General features: G+C 41.7%; 1 protein-coding gene across 7 annotated transcripts in view; it reads left to right on the top strand.

The window, feature by feature from the left end:
- Positions 1 to 22,011, top strand: part of cdc42bpab (CDC42 binding protein kinase alpha (DMPK-like) b) — a 73,847-nt gene that overhangs the window by 36,992 nt on the left and 14,844 nt on the right. For all 7 annotated transcript variants that reach the window (XM_061052569.1, XM_061052568.1, XM_061052572.1 and 4 more), the window contains exons 4-19: positions 45 to 140; positions 1,149 to 1,297; positions 10,494 to 10,587; positions 11,901 to 12,101; positions 12,345 to 12,483; positions 12,853 to 12,962; positions 13,095 to 13,174; positions 14,004 to 14,182; positions 14,278 to 14,400; positions 14,568 to 14,701; positions 15,315 to 15,436; positions 15,634 to 15,754; positions 16,063 to 16,173; positions 16,279 to 16,526; positions 17,923 to 18,028; positions 21,148 to 21,272. In XM_061052569.1, coding sequence (XP_060908552.1) covers positions 45 to 140; positions 1,149 to 1,297; positions 10,494 to 10,587; positions 11,901 to 12,101; positions 12,345 to 12,483; positions 12,853 to 12,962; positions 13,095 to 13,174; positions 14,004 to 14,182; positions 14,278 to 14,400; positions 14,568 to 14,701; positions 15,315 to 15,436; positions 15,634 to 15,754; positions 16,063 to 16,173; positions 16,279 to 16,526; positions 17,923 to 18,028; positions 21,148 to 21,272 — 2,138 coding nt within the window. The remainder of the gene's footprint in view (positions 1 to 44; positions 141 to 1,148; positions 1,298 to 10,493; positions 10,588 to 11,900; positions 12,102 to 12,344; positions 12,484 to 12,852; positions 12,963 to 13,094; positions 13,175 to 14,003; positions 14,183 to 14,277; positions 14,401 to 14,567; positions 14,702 to 15,314; positions 15,437 to 15,633; positions 15,755 to 16,062; positions 16,174 to 16,278; positions 16,527 to 17,922; positions 18,029 to 21,147; positions 21,273 to 22,011) is intronic.

Here is a 22,011-nt window from a genome sequence, read left to right as displayed (position 1 = left end):
GGTGTTTACTTTAAGCGTGAATTTCATGGTGTGTCTCTCTTCAGACGGCGTGTTTTCGGGAGGAGCGCGATGTGTTGGTAAACGGGGACTGCCAGTGGATCACCACCTTGCACTACGCCTTCCAAGACGACAATAATCTGGTAACCCGGCCTTCTCTTTCCTGTTCTCTTTTAAAATGTGTATATTCAGGATCAAGCTGTTGTTGTTTTTTTTACACTGACACCCTTCAGTGTATTCCATGAAATTCTCCTTCCAGTTTTTTTTTATGTTGACCTTTCACAAGCAACTTTTAACCTTTCCTTATCTGATTCCCTTTAGAGTATCGCCCCCCCTCACCATAATACCTGCTTTCAGCACATTCAAACGTTGGTACTTTCCAAAGAAACAACCACAGTGGTCTACTGTGTAGCTCCACCTGCCTTTCTCACCCTTTACTGGCGAGTTCATTTATAGAAAACAGCACTGGCTCTGCATGATGGCTGGTGACCTGCCAGGCGCTGAACAGCACATTCACTTCTTACCACAAAGTACAATATGACTTAGAATTGAAGGAAACTGGGCAACAGCAGTTAACACCGCCAGAAAACATTTATGTAAAAACCAAAAGAATGACTTTAGAGCTCGCTGACTGGGTCGTCGGCCAAGCTCTTCTCAGCTTTCATTGGCTGCTGGAGGCAATCGTACTCTTTCCATGCTGACAGTCTGTCCTCTCTGTGTGACCCTGAGTTCAAATGCCAGGACTGCTTGTCATTCCATTTCCCACATTCTCACAACAAATGCTTCACGCTGGACACTCCCCAAGCTTTAAAAATATACATCGCTGCCTGACCAGACATCTATTTTTAGTAAAAAGCCTCAAAAGTCAAAAGCCTCAGTGCCCCTCTGAAGTAATGATACTTTGTGGAAAACAAAAATGGAGAGTAGAGTGAGGGGATGGGAAGAAGGAGTGCTCCATATTTGTGACGTCTCTGTGTGATTTTATTTGAGTGTTTTCTACATAAATCATCTCACTGGTTCACACTACATGTCTTGTTGTTTAAATGAAGTTATTGAAGTCTTCACCTTTGTTTCTCCTTTTTTGTAGTGTTCTTGTCATTGATGTTAACTCTCATCCTCTTCCTCTCTGCCTGCCTCTTCTTCTTTTCTAGTACCTGGTCATGGACTACTATGTGGGTGGAGATCTGCTCACTCTGCTAAGTAAGTTTGAAGACCGTCTGCCTGAAGAGATGGCCAAGTTCTACCTGGCTGAGATGGTGCTGGCCATCGACTCCGTTCACCAGCTACACTACGTCCACAGGTGAGGAGCAGGCAGAATGTTGATGTCTGTAATTATTTATTTTTTTAAACACTAGACTGACCAAGAAATCTTGATGATGGATGTTCAGCATATTCACATTTTCCTGCTGTGTGGGCAGTTTTCCTGCTGTGGGGAGCTACTCCAGCTTAATGAAAATAAATGAAAATGTGGAGTGTGTGTGTGTGTGTATGTGTGGGTGGATGTGTTTGTCTTGGTCTTCACTCATCACTGAAACTAGTCAATAGCATTGACTAATTCTAGCAAAATATTTGTTTCTGTTCCTGTGATTTTTATCATTTCACTCTGATTTGAGGTTCGATTTGTTACGAGGCTGTGAGAGAGGAAGGATTCTGGTGCTTTGGAAAGTTGTGGTACTTATTAGAGACATGCCCAGATCTGTTATTTTAGTGACAATACAATAATTAATTACAGGTAAAAGTAGTGCATTCAAATCATACTGTAGCTCAAGTTTTGCATTAAAAATCACAGTTAAGTTTGAGAAAAATATACTTAAAGACACTTTGATCAATCCTGTTATAACCGGCCCAAACTGAATTTGTTGGGTTCTGACGATAGGTGTTTTTGGACCAAAAAGTTCTGAGTTCCCTGAGAACTACACACTCTGTCTGCATTCGCACCACCATGGTATGCTAAAAAGGTTCCTCTAAGAGGGATACTAGGAACTAAAATAGTTCATGGTTCCTGCGTTAGAGAATCAGTCAAAAAGGGGGAGGGTTCCAAAAGTTCCTAGAACTATGGCAAAGTTCCTGTAGTCCGTAAAACGGTGAACTTGTGAAATGTGAACTTTCTGAAATACATAGAAACCTTAAATGAAGAGGCTTAAAACCTGCCTCAGCTCCAGCTGTTAGCCTCTCGTTAGGTTGACAGAAAGTTGGGGTGAGAAAGCATTTCCAGCATGGTGACCGCCATCGACGGGCTTCCAAAGCCCCCTGCAGTAACAGATAAGGTGACGTCACTCAGGCTTCCTCCATTATATATTTACAGTCTATGATTCTCTGAACCTCAAAGAAGACTTTTCACACCTCATGGCTCTTGAAGATATTTTTTTTTCTTCTGTGACATGGATTCTAAAAAAACCATTTAGCCAACAGAGGAAGCCCTTTGGAGCAGGAAGTCAGGCCCTGCTGGACAGAAAGTGGGTACATGGGCATGTGAACACATCTACAGTGCAGCTTTCATTGGTGGCTCGTCACAGCAATTTTGAACAAGGAGTTAGGGAAGGAAAAGAAATGGATAGGAAACAATCGGGCTCAGAAAAAGAGTCAGATAATCCAGGGCTGCTTGGTGGGATAATGTTTTGGGTGTGTCTGTAGTCTCTCTCATACTCAACTGGGAAGTTTGACGGAAAGAGACTTAGTGGGAGCAATGACAGAGAGATGTAGATATAAATGTAGACGTTAAGAAAGGGAGTGAATGAGAAGAGAGTGGGGAGCCACTAATTGCATGGTGTTATCTGGGGGCCGTGGGTGGGGGTTGGTGGTGGCAGTGGAGACGGAGAAGTGGATGGAAGGGAAAAAAGGACACGAGGGGACCTAACTGTTTCTCTTTAAGTCCCCTCATGGCAGCTTTGGGACAGTAATGAGGGGGTACGGGAGGTGTGTGGGTGGGGATGTGGTGTTGTCACTTCCCCCCACGTACCAGCCCATAACTCCTCCCTTGGTCTCTCTCACTTACACACACACACGCACACACACTCATGGGATATTTGTAAGCATGCTGTGTAATGGGTGGAGGCAGCCACACAGGTCCCCTGAGGAGGGTGTGTTTGAGTCACGTGCATAAGGGTGTTTGTTTAAATCTTGATGATATTGTGTGTTTGTAAGTTTGGCCTTTCCCAGGTTCCTATTCTCATGGTTAAATTAGGGAACAACACAGGAATTAACCCTGTCATTTAAAGGCATCTATTAACAGAAACAAACGGACCCCCTTCTCATGGCTCATTTTCTGTCACATCAAACACACATAACACCACCACACTGGGAATGTTGTGACTATGTGCAATGTTTTCTTTACTCTCTGATGCCAGTTTCCTATTAGCACAGTCCTTTAAAATACAGGATATATAATATAAGATTTAGATTTAGACTCATGTTTCTCTTTGTCTTTGTCATGCATTTAGCGTCATGTTGGGACTGTTCCTAGCTTTTTGGAGGGCTCACACATTCTCCAGTAGCATCTCAGACAAAGTTCACAAACATGGTTCCCAACAGTGTGTTTGGGTCACTCCTCATCTAGTATTTATTACTGATTTGTAGGGCTGAAATCTCTACTTGTTGTCTGTTTCTTACTAATCATTTACATAGCACTCACTGTCTCCATTTCAAGCTTACTGGCAGTTGTTTGTAAAACCTACTGCTTATTGATACGCAGCAATGCCTTATGGAAACAGTATAGAAAATATTCACAAATATATACAGTCTTAAGATAGTTATTATGAAGTTGTTTTTTTTTTGGATAGCTGACGTCATAGGTTAAAGTCTAAATTAAGGCATTTAAGCTCTCCTAATGTTTGCTTGATTCCTCTGATGTCATTGACCTTGCCACAAAGTTGGCCGATTTAAAATTAATATTTGCAACCCTGTTGACACTGATGAAGTTGAAAAGAGCACAGATGAAAGAAATGAAGAGTGGAGAGCCTTGAGGTCAACCTTCTGTCCCCTTCAGATGGGTCCCATGAGAGGCAGCGTGTGCTGGAGTCACACGCAAAGGAGGTCTTTGTGTGTGTGTGTGTGTGTGTGTTTGTCACACTCACATACACACACACACAGACACACAGTGGTCAGTGATCTGCCTGGCCTCCCAGAGGGGCCTGACAAATGTTTCAATAGGCCAACTCAGCATGGCTTTGTGCTTCCTAGCACCACATCTGTCTGCTATGGCAGAACTGGTTGAGTGGTTGTTTGTGTGTGTGTGTGTGTGCCAAAGATGGGGGGTGGGGTTAATAGAATGAGACTGGAGGTGGGGACACAGAGAGGAGTTGATTTGTCGTTCTCAGGGAGACATCGATCAGAACAGCACCCATTATCCTGAAATAAGATGTTGTGTGTTACAAGCCCTTTTCAGACGGCTTTTTTCCCTCATAAAAGTGCTGTATGTAAGCTCAGCGGTCATCACGCCTTTGTACATTCATATTGATTCTGGGATGGCGTAATATTGGTGTCCCAGTCTGTGAATTCACATTGCGTTTCGGCGTTGCAGAATTGGGAGCACAGCAGGAGCTTCACGTACACACACAGTCAGACATGCACACACACACAGCGCTGCGCTCCCCCGCTGGCTTCACTATAACCATCTTGACTCTGTAACACCTCTGTTACTACCTAAGAAGAGTGTACAGAGGATGGATCTCTTCGTCCCCCCATTACACCTTCTCTATATTCAGATTGAAGGCAAAACATCACAGTGTGTAAATATCGCAGTCTGGATAGGGCTTATGTGACAGTAAACATCTGTATATGTGATCTTACTACTGTAGAGCACTCTATTGTTTGTATTTGTGTGTGAGTTCATTGATGTGTGTTTCTTTTTGATTGCAGCCTTTGTGAGTTTTATTATTGATCAGGGCCATGTGGCTCTTCACAGCTCAGTGATCTAAGAGTGAACAGGGCTTTCTCTCTGTCTTGCACACACACACACACACACACACACACACACACACACACACACACACACACACACACACACACACACACACACACACACAAAAACACATATTCAACATTAATTTGTCAAAGAGCTTTCGGTCACGTGTCAACCTTTTGTTTATTCAGTTTGATTGAACTGAAGTTTCAACTATGAGTCTGTGATGATGAGATGATGTTTGTGTGTATTTGTGTGAGTGTCAAGTGATGCCAGAAGTCACACAGGCAGCAGTTCTTTGAACCATTAGTTACTAAACGCTTGGCTAGAGCCATGTTCTGTCTGTGCAGTCTCCAGAGTTGCTGCAGGCCGCATTGTGTGTGTGAGTGTGTGTGTGTGTGTGTGTGTGTGTGTGTGTGCGTGTATTGTGAGGTGGTGTCCAGATGGCCCTCACAGATGGATGCTGTGGTCTTAGAAGAGATTACCTCTCTTTATTCTGGTCTGTGCGCTGCTCCTTAAGACCGCAGTAGCCCTGTGACACAGTAGCCCAATTAACTATGCGAAGAAGTGTAGCCCAGCACCAGCTAAGCACCACCCACTCTCCAGGTTTGTCCATATGTGTGAAGGGTTAATGTGAGTCAGCTTTTGTGCTATAAGCTTCTAGTGGTGTTAGATGTGAGGTATTAATGCAGCTACCCTTACCATCAGTGGGTTCATCACAATAGTAAAAGGGAAAGATGATGTGAAGTGCAGCAAGGAAATGCTAATGTGGATATTTGCAGTCAAAGAGAGAATAAGTGATAGTTTCTGCTGATAAAGGAGAGCGAGGAAGAGAGGGGAGTGGGCAGACATGGCTTTAGCACTAAATGGTTTATCAGTAGCTGCACCATTTCCCCCTCTTACCCCCACTGTGCTGTTTGTCTGCCACACACATGTATTACACACACATGGACAGGCAAGGGTCAACTCACGCTGTCTGCTCTTTGGCAGACCAGAAGTCTCTTGGGCAGATTAAGGCCTTGCAGCATTTGAATCACCTGTGTGTGTGTGTGTGTGTGTGTGTGTGTGTGTGTGTGTGTGTGTGTGTCTGATCCACATACTCTCACTCTAGTTGAAGTTTCATGTTTGTCATTTAAGATATGTAAGGTTTAAACTTCACATTAAGGATTTCAGAGTTTTGAGGTCATTTGTACAGATAGCTAAACTTGTGTTGACAGAGTCCTGTGTGAAGTGGGTACAAATGTATCGGAGAAGAACACATCCACTATCTGAAATGTGTGACACAGTTATGTTTCATTTCTGCTGCATGTAAACACATCACATAATTTCTTGCTTAGCTTACGTAACATAGTGTAGTCTTGTTAACTTGTCTTCTGTGTTTATTTTAGTGTCTGATACGTGCTTCTCTTCCTGTTTTAAATGATAACTTTTTGTTGGTCATTTTAACTTTGGCTTCTAGGACTTGTCCCCTTGAAGGTCCTCTGTGGAGTCTTCTTGTGAACAAATGTTCTGTTTTCATTGTATGTGTGAGGATTGGCAAACGTGTTAAATGCTTTGCCTTTCTCACGGAGCATTTGATTGAAACATTTGATTTATTGAAACAATTAAACCCTTCAGTACAGATCGTAATACCGCAACAGTGTCATAACGAAGTTCCACTGTCATTAGGCCTTTGTACTTCCACATTGCGTTTGCAACAGCGTCATGTTGGTGTTCCAGAGTGTGGTGTCACATTGCGTTATGGCCTGCACAAGAGGCACAGCATGTTACACCATGTTGGCTGCAGCATCACACATTGCCACCATCTTCCCCCCGATTATGGTTCTGTTGCTATCCCCGATGGCGGATCAGGTGTGGAACAACTTTGCCTCACAATCCGTCTCCCATGCGCTACACATTGCAGGCTAATCGTAACTGTGTTCTAAATATCCCGCCTTAAACTGGCAATATGTAAGCACCAAGTGGTAACATCAATGCCTACTGCCATGCATTCTTCTTCTCTGCCTTTACTTGGGTGTTGCTAAGGAACTTGGCCCACTACTGCCACCTATAGACCAGTGGAATGATACGCAATAGGTGACAAGAATGTGCACTTCTGAGTGTGCACATTTTCTCCTCGCTCATGCACAAGGTTGTCAAAACAGAGACCAAGTCATATTAAAACATTGTTTTGTTCCACTGGTGGTCAAAAACTCCACAGGACACCTTCAAGCTAACCGTTGATGTTTAATGAAACACAAATAACAGCTCCTCTAGAGGTTAAAAATGTTCCAAAAGTTCTGTTACTAACATTATGATAATGCAAGCCAAAGGCCGAATATTATTTCCAGCAATCTTGCCCAAGTTCATGTCCTCATGCTCGAGTCTTCCAATATGTGTACATTTTGGGTAGTTAATATTAAGGTGAAGGTTCAGATGAAACAGAACAGCATAGTATTAGAGATAAGAGCCACTTCATATCCTGTCAGGTTTTTATGTTTGTAATGTTTGTCTGCTAAGTTCATTTCACTGAGAGAATGGGGTATAGAAGGTGGTTTCCATTTGAAATGCATTACATAGTATTCACTTTGGAAAGTCAAGATCTTTAAAAAGACTTCTTAGTGGTCCATGATGAAAGCAGTGATTTGAAGTGTTAACTTATATTCACGTACATGTTTTAAGGTATGAGTTTTATTTGTCTACATGAGTCACAGCTTTAATCTTTGGTTTTATAGGATGGTGATTTAGTGGTGCATGTGAAGCAGAGAATAGCTAGCCCATCCCCTGCTCCAGCCCCGAGAGATGGGACTATTAACACTACTGGAAAATGACAGGGGCTCCACATCTGGCTTTGAAGGCTTCTATAGCTGAAGACAGACACATCAAAGGGTATTTCAGAGCCAATTTATGTCTGCTTGCTCTTAAAAGAAGAACAAATCTCTCAGGCTTGGACAGTAGTCTCATGTATCCTCTGCCCAGTGAAGAAGACTTTGAGGAAAACTCAAAGTGGGAATTTCATGAGCTTTAAGTGATTAGTCGTCACCTCCTGAAGTTTTGTCATCTGGCAAAAATGACTGCCTTGCCAAGCAACAGTAAAGCGTTGGCTATCGTTTATTTGAAAACACCTTTGTACATTTCAAGTCGACCCAGATCTTTTCTAATGTCTGTTTGAGGCTATCTCTAAAATTGGAAAGCTGTCATGGTTAAAAACGGCAAGACAAGTTACGAGATGCTGCCTTCAGCAAATGTAGGAAGCTCTTGGAGTGTAAATTTCCTTATTGTGTTCAATTTAGAGATTGTGTTTCCGTCTAAATTCCTTTTTTAGTTTCATTATATACATCTTCCTGTTTTTACATGTACTGAAATCAGTACTACTGGTTGTTGTTCAAAATAAGGAGTGTGGAGTTGGGAGATATTGTTGGGAATTGGGTTTATTATTTTTTAGCAGAGCTATGCTTACACTCTTGCCCAGATGTAGCACCCTCACAGTTCTGTAACCTGTTACATCAAGTGTGTGAGTGTCTCTTAATGCTGACACGATTCATGTGTTATCCTCTTAGCTGATATTTTTGTGTTTTGTTTTGTCACCAATCTACAGTTACAGTATATGTGCCATTCACACCATGTGTATTGAGCTGTGTCGTGGTTCATTGTGCTGATAAGAGGGCCTCAGACCGGGGCCCAGCAGGGTCTGCCCTCAGGGGAAATCAGTGGAATGGTCAGACAAGGACAGTGGCTATATTTAGCTACCATGGTGGGGTACAATGACATCTCTGTTTCATACCAGTCATGGTTTGAGATCATTGGGTTGTTATAATGAAAATGAAGACTGAAAACAAAAGTTAATACATACAAGCTGAAAATCACTCATAGAGACTGGACTAGACCAGGCCTTAAGATCCAGGGCAGGGATTCCCAATAGCACTCTAGACTGCCATGTAAGACAATAGCACCAGAAGGCCACCACAGACCACCTGTCAGTGACCACCTGTTTAAGAGACTGTGAGATCTCCTGCACCTCACTCCATTAAGATTACGACCTAAAAATGATCATTTTCATTGCAGAAGTAGATGCATGTTTTTTTAAAGTTGCAAATAGTGTCATGATGATAACCTACCTGTAAATAGTGGCTGATATCATTGAATCCTGAGCTGGAATACAAATAGATTTAGAAACTATATGATCATGCAAAGATGTCTGCTCAACTCTTATGCTCAGCTGCATACTGCTTACAGTTGCCAGTTTTTCCTAAACAAGGAAGTTCAAAATGCGCACTGTAAATGGTAAATGGACTTTCAGTCTTCTGACTACTCAAAGCACTTTTACACCACAGGTCACACCTACCCACTCACACACTGATGGCAGAGGCTGATATGTAAAGTGGCCATTAGTATGAACTAATCCCATTCACACATCACTGATAAAGCAGCGGGAGTAATTTGGGGTTAAGTGTCTTGCCCAAGGACACATGGATATGTGGCTGAAGGAGCTGGGGATTGAACCCCCGACCTTCTAGTTAAGAGACAAACTCCTTCGTGACAACACCATTTACATATTCCCTCCAAGAATAGTTTACTGTTTATAGTTTATGTAAAAATAAAAAAGTGTATATTTGACCAATTTGGAGACATTCTGTATATGAGTCGGGCTCATGATAAACATCTTTTAGTTTCAGTCCTACTTGATATGTCATCTTTTAGGTTTTAGCCCACACTTAAAATATGATTATCTGCTTGTACAAAAATGGCTGCTTTGGTGATTATTGATATTGTCCAGCTGGTGTGGTTGCTTGTCCAAACAGCCCGTGTAGCCATGAATCCTTCAGCTGGAATACAGCCATAGTCTGTAGCTATATTCTAAACACATCATCAGCAGTAGTAATGTTGAACAGACGCAGTTTGAGAAAGAATTCTAAGGTGGCCGCTGTGTACACATCTGTGAAAGAATGTGTTGTCAGTATACCCCTCCCAACCCTTCCACCCCTTCCACCCCACCCCCACCAAGTCCGTGTCTGTTCACAAACACAAATATTGTTGGAAAAGTGAACTGGGGAGTGTAAGTCTATTGAGGACACAAGGCCTTTTTTTTGTAAGTGGGAGTGTGTTTGTGTGTTGAATATTTCCTCAAACAGAGTGCGTGTTTGTGTGTTTTAAAACTGTATCCTGTAAACTCTCACACACACACACACACACACACACACACACACACACACACACACACACACACACACACACACAAGCTCAAGTATTTTCAGTGTTTATTCTTTTTTTTGTGGTCAGTTTGGGGTTGTCACGCTCCTGATAAATGTGCAGGATATTACACTTGATTAAATTACGAATTTATCAGAACTATTAATCACTAGATTTACAAGCGAGTTAAGACGAGGTATGTCAAATGTCCTCAGGTTATGTTCTTTAATTTGAGGAAAGTTGACGATGAGTTGCAATATAATATATGATCAGACTTGTGTGTGTGTTTTGACTGTTCTTTAGCTATTTTTTTGTTTTCATCTTCTACAATGTGCTCAGAGGAATTTCTCGCTCAATGTGTCTCCTCTCTCTTTTTTTTCTTTCCATGCAACCCCCCTTCCCCATCCCTTCCTCCTTCTTCTTTCAGGGACATAAAACCCGACAACATTCTGTTGGATATGAACGGCCACATCCGCCTGGCTGATTTTGGCTCCTGTCTCAAACTTATGGAGGACGGGACGGTAAGTTTTTACCACTGTGCTGCTGACGCTTCCTCCAGTCCAAAGCAAACATACCAGAGCTTTACTGACCTCCTTGTCAACCCCCGGGGGTCTCCCAGGAGGAGTGTGGTTCAGCAGCTTGGCTGTTTTCGCATTCTATGATTCAGGCAATTCTTCTTGCAAAAAAAAAAAGAAAAGACTTTTCCCTCAGGTGTTATGTAAAAGAAAAATGTCAGGATGAGATGCATTATCAAAGAAGTGCCTGTGTTTGGTCCTCCAATGATAACAAAGTGATGTGGTTATATGACCATTTGAAGAAATAAACGTAGGACTTATTTAACACTTCTTGGAAACTCGTCTTCGACTAAAATGTCAAAGTTGAGGCTGTGATTTATAAGGAGTGTATTTCATATAGCCTTCATCAAGAGCCATCACTCTTATTCAATTTTGAAGTCTAGGAGTCCTTACTTAATTTAATGACATCAAATTTACATGTTTGGTCACAAGGAGATGTTTTTGTTTGAGGGAATTTGATCTGATCACAACATCAGTTTCTTCCATCTTCCACTGTGGAACATTTTGGACTTAATCACGTCAGTCATTTTGGAAAAATGAATTCTTTACATTTTAAGTGGGCGGCAGTAGCTCAGTCTGTAGGGCATTGCGTTGCAGACGACAAAGTTTTGATGCTTTGCTTTGGTTTGTGTCTTTGCCTTCTTCGTTCGTTTAAACTCGTCTTTCCACCACTACTCGAAACATTAGCATTGCAAAAATAAATAGTCGTATACAGCGTTGAAATACCTCCAAACTGCTGGGCCTTAGTTGCTAGCACCCTCCATGCTATGTTGTCTCCGCCTAGTAAAATGCTAGGCCTACCACTGCACTGATGACAGAATAGCATAGAAATAAATTGTATAGATCGGTCTCATGGGTGCATATAGTCACAATACCTGATCTAGCTATTTGAGTCAGTGTCAGACTGATATTGGATACCAGGATCTGATTGGTGCATCCCTAGTGGAGGCTTGAAGGTTCCTTAAACTCTTAGTTTGGTTGTTTGCTGGACTGGGGGTAAATTTCTTCTCACATAATTTTCAAGAATTCAGCATCATCATAACTACATTCAATAGCATGATAGATTGATAGCTTTGTTGTCCCAAATGGGAAATGAATTCTGTTACACCGGGAGCTAACTGATAACGTAACATAAGAGCACAACCGAACACTGAATATTAAAGTTCTGAGCTTTTTCCTATGCTAGATTTTGTTCTTGTATGTGATTGTTTTAGATATTTTTAGATAGTTGTTGACTGATATTGTCCTTTCTGCCTTAGGTCCAGTCCTCGGTGGCGGTGGGGACTCCAGACTACATCTCCCCAGAAATCCTCCAGGCTATGGAGGATGGCAAAGGCAAGTACGGACCTGAGTGTGACTGGTGGTCCCTGGGCGTCTGCATGTATGAAATGCTCTACGGCGAGACTCCTTTCTATGCAGAGTCCCTGGTGGAGACCTATGGGAAGATCATGAACCACAAGGTGAGCTTATGAGTTTTAAAGAGTATTTTAGGCGTCTAATCTTTTTCAAAATCTAAAAAGTGTAAGTGCTAGACAAGATTTTATTCAGTAAATGCCTACATATGTGTTTACAGGACTCGTATACATTATCCTCTTGTAATTTGTGTATGTACTAATGTGTGTGTAACAGATAAGAAGCATACCATTTGGAAGTGTAAACATCTCAAACCACTGCTGCACACCCTGACGTTTTTTTCTTCACAGGAGCGATTTCAGTTCCCACAGCAGATAACAGATGTTTCGGAGGATGCAAAGGATCTGATTCGCCGGCTCATTTGCAGTCGTGAGCACAGATTGGGCCAGAACGGCATTGAAGACTTCAAGCACCACCCATTTTTCACTGGTACAGGAATAGATGTGACAAAGTCTTCTATTGAATCAATGTGTCTTCTATTTACATGCCATGGATATTTATCACTTGTTGATTAGGGCTGAGATTTTTTTTTTCAGCCAATAATATTCTGGTATTTCTTTGTAGCTATTCCGTGTTTTTCTCATTTCAGTCAGTCAGGGTTTTTTTTTTGTTCTCACAAGTGTACAATTTCACTAACTATTGTACTCTTTCAATGCATTTAATAAATAAATAAATCAGTAACTATATAAATAAAAAAACAGAATAAGAAATACTTAATATAGAACTCATCAAGTACACAAATAATACATTAAAGAAGATAAACCTCATAGTTTAAGTATTTGTCTCTGTTGTTTTCAGGCATTGATTGGGAAAACGTTCTTACCTGTGAAGCGCCCTACATCCCAGAAGTCAGCAGTCCTACAGATACCTCTAACTTTGACGTGGATGATGACTGCCTAAAGAACTCTGTAAGTTGCTTGTCTTGACATGCACTCTACTCTCACACTGTAGTTCTCCTCTGAGTACATTTCTATTTCTGATAATTGCATGTAATGGATGTGAAATCTTGCTAATTTTGTCAATTTTTCTTAATTCTTCAGGAGACCATGCCCCCTCCCTCTCACACTGCTTTCTCTGGTCACCACTTACCCTTTGTGGGTTTCACCTACACAAGTAAATGGTAAGTTCTTCACTGGGACAAAGATATGTGGACAAATGATATAAAGAGTGACTCTATCTAGACTTGAGGCTCGGTCTATTTATTTTAGAAAGTCTCCCTTCAGATTTCTTAAAGTTGTGAAGTATTGAGGACACAGTTTCCTCAAGTGATTTCTTCCAGGTGGAGAAATGAAGGAAACTTATCTTTCCTCAACTTTCTAATACTAAGAGATTTATAATAAGTCTGACACCTTGTCACTGTCTGGCTTTCTGTGTAATTAGTCATTTAAAACAGACAGAGTTTCCAGACAAGCCTTCTTCCCCTCTTAGCATTGTTATCTCTCCATCTGAAGAAGCTCAGCGTATTAAAGGAGCTTTCCTGCCTAATAAGGTGATGTTCGAGGACATTATGTAGATCCTCACACTGAACACTGTTTTGAGAAAGCAACAAAGCTGACACTTACTTTCTTATCTCTTCAGGGCTCAGTGATAATGACTTTTTCGTTTTTTCCCACCACTGTAACACCCCCCCCCCCCCCCCCCCCCATGTTGTCGTCATTCCTTCTCCATACTCCCTCTCCACCCTTCTTTCAACGCTCAACATATTCTCATCTTTGATCTCGTCTCAATCATCCACTCCTCTTTCCTGTTTTCCCCTCCCTCTGCTTCTATGTCCCTTTTTTTTTTTTTTTTCACATTTGAATTACATTTTTTCACTGTTAAAATGGCTGTTTCTTTTCTTTTCTTATCTTTCAATCTTTCCACTTTTCATCCATTTTCCTCACTGATACTGTCCAAAACTGTTCTCACCCTTCACTACCTAATTTTCCCCACATCATACTTCCCCACAGCACCCTATCTGACAGAGGTTGCCTGCGACAGCTGGTGGTGAGGCCGGGTAAGTCTGGTCAGGACCAGCTGGACCTGGATGTGCAGCGCAGCCTGGAGGACAGCCTGGCCACCGAGGCCTACGAGAGGAGGATCCGGCGACTTGAGCAAGAGAAACTAGAGCTGAGCCGCAAGCTGCAAGGTACGGCTGATGACAGAATCTGTCTCCTGACATGTACGTTTTAATTAAAAGTAAAAGCAAATGCAAATAAATGACTTGCACCTGATCCTCCTCAGAGTCCACTCAGACTGTGCAGGCCTTACAGCATCCATCAGGCGAGGGCCCTCCCAGTGTTAACAAAGAGGGGGAGATCAGGAGTCTGAAGAGCGAGATCGACATCCTCAAGAAACAGATAGCTGGTGAGAGTTTTTAAAAGTTACATTCAGTTCAGCTCTGTCTACCTGCAAAGCTTTTTATACAAAAAAAACTGAAACCAGCCACACTTTACTGTCAAGCTAATAAAGAATCAACGTTTTATTGAGTCTTAAACCTTTTCTGTAATGTGTGTGTGTGTGTGTGTGTTTAGACTCGGGCCAACTGGAGAAACAGCTGGAGGACGTGTCTTTGGCCCGCAGGGACCTGGAGGACTCCTCTAAACACGTCAAAACTCTGGAGAAGCAGATGAAGAGCCTTACACAGGAGAGGGATGACCTGCACAAGGTAGAACCTCTAATGTATTGCTATTCTTATTCGTGTGTGTGTGTGTGTGTGTGTGTGTGTGTGTGTGTGTGTGTGTGTGTGTGTGTGTGTGTGTGTGTGTGTGTGTGTGTGTGTGTGTGTGTGTGTGTGTGTGTGTGTGTGTGTGTGTGTGTGTGTGTGTGTGTGTGTGTGTGTGTGTGTGTGTGTGTGTGTGTGTGTGTGTGTGTGTGTGTGTGTGTGTGTGTGTGTGTGTGTGTGTGTGTGTGTGTGTGTGTGTGTGTGTGTAGATCTAGACCCCCAGTTTCACAGAGTTATGTCTATAAATTTGAACTATTGTAACATGAATGTCTGACCTGGGGTTTATGAACGAACAAGCAATAATTAAGAAATGCCATGAGGATATCTGTTGAAATAGTTAAAAACCATCAGTCAAGTTAATTAAAGAGACAAATCCTTTAGCCTTTGCTCATACTCGGCACTAAAGCCTGTATTGTAGCTGTGCCTATAAACTCACAGATATCAATGTTCAAATAACACAGACCTGCAGCCAGATTACTCCACATTGATCTCCGTGTCAATGCCTTTATTGATGTCAGTGTCCCTTCCCTAAATGTTAATCTCCCTTTGTGTTCAGGATGTCGTGGAGGCCAGTGAGAAGCTGAAGTCTCAATCGAAGGAGCTAAAGGAAGCTCACAGCCAGAGAAAACTGGCCATGCAGGAGTTCTCTGAACTCAACGAGAGACTCACAGACCTCAGGTAGGATCGCTGCTCTACGCCTTAGCCTTCCTGATAATGTGGCTCAGTTACGACTGAGTGAAATACATGCATTGATCTATTATGCTTCTTAACTCATGAACTGTAATAATAGGTGTTATGTGCTATTCTTGTTCATATTTGTTACCAACCTGTAACATTCACAACATGTTGTGACTCCACTTTTTTTGTTTTGCCAGGTCGGCGAAGCAGCGCCTGGCTCGCCAGTTGCGCGATAAGGAGGAGGAGATGGAGAGCTTAAGTCAGAAGGTGGAGGCTCTCCGCCTTGAGGTGCGAAAGGCTGAGAGGGCCAAGAAGGAGGTAGAGTAGTCTCCCTGTGGTTGCTAGCACTCCCTATTGTCTCCATTTACTGGTCGGTGCACAATTCACACTTCTATTAGTGCCTGTGTATGGTTCTAGTACCACCTACCTAGAATACTTCAAGTTTTTAGACTGTAGATTAGATAATGTGGCTGTAACAGAGTGTGTCATTTAGTTTCCCTCCTCTTTTGTATTTGTGCAGTTATGTGTGATTTGAATGTTTTACCTTTGCTTGGTTTTGAATATGTTTTTGTGGGACATGACTCTTTAAGATATGATGTATGATGAAATAACTGTATTGTATTCAGATGGAGGCGCAGACGGAGGAGCAGTCAGCAGAAGCTCAGAAAGAGAGGAAACTGAGAGAGCGTAATGAACAGTATAGCCGACAGCTGGAGGAGGAGTTGGAAGGGCTTAAGGTACACACAGCTGAACAATAACCTGTCCGTCTACAGCATGTCTGCACGGATTACAAAGATCGAACCCTTACCATCTTCACATTTGTCCACTTTCTCCTCACCTAGTTGAAGCAGGCTGGCTCCTCTACCGTCCCGGCCTCAGCAGACCAGACCCAGGAGATGGGACGCCTGCGGGGAGACCTGGAGAAGAAAACTCTTCTGTATGAGGAGGAGTTAGCACGCAGAGAGGCGCAGCATAGCACAGAGCTGAAGGCCCTGCGCAAAGAGCTGCGTGACGCTGAGAGCCAACACCTGACCCTGCAGAAAGAGATCCTGATGCTCAAAGACAAGCTGGACAAGACTCGCCGTGAGAGGTATCGTATTTAGTCATCTCCGATTCTTTTTCATCATCTTCTTACCTCTGTGGTTTTGATGCAGTACAGTGCAGTTAGTGATATTACTAAACTTTGTATGCTTAAAGGAAGTCTCAATATCATGTGTTTTCTTTGTTGTTCTTCCAGTGATGTTTGCATGAGGTAATTAACATTACATTAAATATGACTCCATGTCAGGTATAAATGTAGTAACTGTGAAGTGCTGTTTCTTTTGAATAGATGAACTAGTCGTCACTTGAATGTAGTATAATTAGAATTAAATAGTTGTGTTGCCCCTTAGCCATAGTGAGCCCCTTCTTTAGTATTTCTATCCCTCCAGTTTCACTCTCATCTCACAGGAGGTGAATCAATATTAAGAGATTCATCCAAAACGATGAAATCTACCATTTCAGTGAGCTCCTTGGCTCCTTGTTATGAACTGATAGCAGATCTAACTGATCTAATTTCCATTTAAATTGTAAATAATTCTCACGTGCTGTCAAATTGAAAAGTAAAAACTCATGTGGGTAGTCACTGGGTAGTTTGTTTTTATACTCGTCTTCGGTTTATCTCAGTTTAAACAACATGAAAACTTGTTAAACTCACATACTGTATTTAAAGAGTTACAACCTGATTTACATAAACTTACAACCTCGATGTGAGGTAGAAAAAGTTGAATATGAGCAAAAATGTTCCTTTAAACTGCCAAATCCAATATTTACTGTCATTAGATGAGACAAGGTAAGTATTATTTCTGCTGCAGACGCCTCTGGTAAGAAGCCAGGGGCACCTGATACTTTGTCAACCAATGGTTGAATCATTTTTTAATAAAATCTTTGTTTGTTTTTTAGTAGAAGGCTTCAAAGTTTAAACAATGTTTTTGTACTCCTTAGCCTAACCTTCCTGCCCGGTGTTACTGACGTGCTATTCTCACTACTTTCTGATTCATTTATAAACACTCGACTGTATCAGATTCGTTCTGCATTAATGTGTTTGGGCTTCATGATGTGTACCCAGTGTTAGTATCAAGCCTTTGATATGGTTTAAGGAAATGTGTGGAGCCTACACACCAACACGGGTAGGAGGATAGATGAGGCATTCTGAGGGAGGTTGGCAGCAAGTTTTTAAAACATTTTATTATATTTTTTGTTAACTTGTGTTGTTATTAAACCACCGCATAAGAAAACCTGCAATGCTTATTTTACATTCAATAACAGTTCAAAGATTAGTGTTTAAGAAAGTTTAACAAAAACCCAGATCTCGTTTTGAAAGATTGAGTTTGTATTCGGGTTGAAGTCAAGAGTGAAGAGAGGATTAGCAGCTGCCAATTGAATGTATGTTTATTTAGTGTCACGAGTGCAATGATGTAATAATGTGTGTGTGTGTGTTTCTCCAGCCAAAGCGAAAGGGAAGAGTTTGAAAGCGAGTACAAGGAGAAGTATGAGAGGGAGAGAGTCCTGCTCATTGAAGAAAATAAGAAGATGTCCAGTGAGCTGGATAAGGTAAAGTATATTTTCACAGAAACACAACAAACTTAATAATCACCCTGATAAACAAGAAGCCGTCACAGCCTGTAAGTCATCTGTTTGACTCCCTTACACGTAGAAACTCACACATTAACAAACATCTATCCCCTAACCCCAGGTAACCCCACTTGACCAGGCTGAACTCTGTCATCACATTCTTTCCTCCACCCCCTCTCTCGCAGCTCTTCCAAAGAAATCACTGTTCAATGTCCCCCATAAAAACACCCTGTAGCCTCCTACACAGTCCGATGGAATGAGTCTCTGGATTACGCTTTATTGACTTTGGAAATAGCTCTTGGAAGTTCAGAAAGACCCTAAATTTAAACAAGGTTTTAGAAGTGGGAGGCATTTTGACAAATGAAATTTAAAGTCAGAGAGTTGTTTCAAAGTCTGCGCCTGATAAAGAAAGAAAACATATCTTGATGAAATGAAAAGAGAGTGGATGTGTTTGCCACTGGAATTATAGCACGTGTCACTATGGTTACTAAATGTGTTTTTGTGTTATTTTAAGAACTGAAAAATGATATTTGTTTTAAAGCTAAAGGGTTCACGGCCGATACGATGTGGCTGCATGCTTAGTCTTTGCACCAAGCAGTTTTTCAACACATTTAGAGATTGTGAAAATATTATTGTTCTACTGACTCATCTTTCAGGGGAGCCACGGACTTTCAACACTGTTTGCTTACTAGTAAAATAAAGCCACTCCGTCTTCAGTTATAAAGTCTTTCAGTGTGTGAGTGTGTGTGTTTCAAGGAGAGCAGAGTAGACAAACCTCTGACGTTTCATTTGTAGTGATAAGACACTCAAACTGTTCTGCTTACAGTTCACACAGAGACATTGTTTTTCACAATAGATCGTCTTTTTTCTGCTCCTTCTTTCTCAGCTCAGATTCCCTGAAAAACTTAACTGACTCTTATAACTTGATTGACTTATAAATTCAGATTTCACTTTTCCTTTCAAGGACAGAATATGTTATTATATTTAAACAATAATAAAACAATTTTCAATGTCTGACATGAATCAGGCTGATTTAAAAATCCACTCAAAGGAAAGTTGTGTTGCATTTAGAGGTCGTTTTTGTGCTTTGATGTAAATGATTATAAATTAGCATTACTTGCTGAAGAGTGGAGAAACATAAATTCACAGTGCCGACCACAGACTGGAACGTGTGATATACTACAACACCTTCTTTTCATTACAGTTAATCTGCAGCGCAAACAAAGTGGCTAGGAGCTAGCTGTACAAAAGTCTCTCTACTGAGATATCATATCTTCACCTTCATGTACTGTGGCTTTGAAGTGAACTTCAGTAACTAAAGAGTTAAAAGTCTCAGCGTTTGAAGCTGGTTCTCTGACTCTAAGCAGCCGCTTTGTGCTCTCTGCATGTTAGCTTTGCAGCAGCAACTGTACACAAAGTTTGTTGATATAGCTTACTAAAATGTTAGCCTTAATTAAAGAATGTGAAATAATAAGCAGCAGTCAAATGAATTCAGTGGATACCTTTAAGAGTAAGAGTTCTGAACACAAATACAGATAGACATGGAGACTGAGGAAGCTGTGGGAGTGTTTCTCAATGTTCTAGCACAGCCGCCTCGGCCCACTTTGAAATACAAAATTACCCCTGGCCTGTTTTCAAATAAAAGTTTCAGCTATCACTCTCAGTGAGGCTAAATTATTGGACATACAAGAAAGTTTACTAAACCAATAGTAAAATATTATACGATATCATGGCCATGAACAGTCATGACAGGCATTACTAAACACTTAAAGGGTTGGGATATTTATTTTTATGCTCTTTGAGGAGGTCCTTTCATCGTCCACCTGCAGTACCCACACAGCCCACCAGGGGGCCGCGGCCCACACTTTGGGAAGCACTGTCCTAGCAAATACTCAACTTCAACAGAGTACACATGCGATTGAATATTAGGAAAACATATATAATCAGATTCTAATTTCAAGTCAAACAAGTGTTTTTATATGTTAGAATGACGAGTGTGTAATTCAAGAAGAACAAACTCGAGCAACATGAAGCAGGACATGGTTTATTGTGTGAGGGAGTTTTTATTCTGCTAAATAAAAGTCAGTAGATATCAAACTATTACACAATGAACAATGTGAAGAGTTGTGCTGTCTATGTTCTCAGCATCGATCACAGTCTGTTGTAACTCGTGAATTTTAGTCTTATATGGAGCGATTTCATCACATTAAAGTCGTAAAGTAGGCTTCTTTCCCAAGAGAGACAGTACTTGCCCTAAGAGGCAATATTTATTTCATCAAATGTTTGTGTTCATTCCAGTGGGCTGAAGCCCTTCTCCACAACACTGCCTTTATTTTATGACCTCCACTGTCCTCACAGATACTCCAAACATTCGCTGGCGACCTGCTTCAGGAATGGAAAGCAATTGAAAAACAATGTAAAATGACTCAGCTCGCACATTACATCACAGCGTTGACAGGAAGACACCAAAAATGAGTCCACAGTGTGAAGTCTTAAAGCAAACAGTAGGGCAGTTTTAGACTTGTAATGATGTCACCATGGTTACGTGTGTACACACCTCTCATATTAAAGGATTATGGATGTGATATTTTTAGATTGATCACCTTCCTTGTCCCAGGTTGGATGTCTGTGTGAGTGGACACACCTTCTGAGCAGCGCTGTGCTAACTTCCAACCGTAGTGCAATGATTCCTTTGAACATTTTGAACCAGTAAGACTTAAGATTGAGGACGCTTGAGGTGCTGGTAGCCTCGTGGTTAGTGTGTGCGCCCCATGTTTGTAGGCTGTAGACCTCCACATGTGCGCCCCAGGTTTGAATCTAACCTGTGGCTCCTTTCCTGCATGTCATTCCCCACTCTCTCTCCCCGATTTCTGACTCTATCCACTGTCCCATCTCCAAATAAAGGCATGAAGATTGAGTGCCTTGGCTTGTAGCCTGTTAGAGTCATTACACAGTAATTCAGGTTTCTCATGTAATGTCCTGGTGTTAATATACACCTTAACTCATTTGCCAGCTGTCTTGGTTCTCACTGACTGACAGCTTTACATCTCTTTGCTTTCTTTTATGATGTTCAATAAGATCTGTGCTTTTTCCCCCAGCTGACCAGCATGTTCGAGAAGGTGAGCGGCTCCAACAGGCAGCTGGAGGACGAGATGAGGGAGCTGGCTGACAAAAAGGAGAGTGTAGCTCACTGGGAGGCCCAAATCACAGAAATCATTCAATGGTGAGCCCCTCACAAATTAACTTCACACACGCATATGCAGGCAGTCACTTTCCTCAGTCACACTCTCTATTCCTGCTGGTGGCGTATCGTGTTCCTTTTATTCAGTATGAACACAACATTTCTCACATTCCTCTGAAGATCTTAGAGCTACTTGACCCGCCCTTTCCTCTCAGATCAGTTCCCATTGCAGCTGACACCTCGCCAGCTGCCCGGCTTCCCTCTGTTGGACAGGCCTTCGCTCCTCACATAGCACGCATTCCACACACACTCGAACATACACACTCACACGCGTGCAAGATGCATCCATCCAGAAGCAGAGAGACACATACACCAAAGCACACACTTGCATTCCAAACATGCAGGAACAAATGTTGAGCCTGTAGCTTTTTGAAGAGATTAGTGATCTACGTTGCCCCCTGGTGGATAAGATGTGCTACAAAAGTAGAAAATAAGAACACTGTATGGGGAAAATATCTCAACTGTGATCCACTTAACTGTACAGTTTGTGATAAATGTTATACTTGAATAAGGCTCAATCAAGTTTTTCCGTCAACACTGTCAGTGTCTGGGATCAGGGATGTTTTAAAAGAGCTTCATACAGTCCACACATGGTCATATCTGTGTTTGTGTTGTTCATGTTTTCACAGCACCTAAGGGGCTAAACAGGGTGTCACATTGTAACTACAGCAGTGTTTACATCATGAATGTGATTATTCATAGAGAGGATGAAATCTGCTCG

The sequence above is a fragment of the Labrus mixtus genome, chromosome 12, assembly GCF_963584025.1.
Source record: "Labrus mixtus chromosome 12, fLabMix1.1, whole genome shotgun sequence".
NCBI classification, from domain to species: domain Eukaryota; kingdom Metazoa; phylum Chordata; class Actinopteri; order Labriformes; family Labridae; genus Labrus; species Labrus mixtus.
This window is presented reverse-complemented; position numbering and strand designations above follow the sequence as displayed.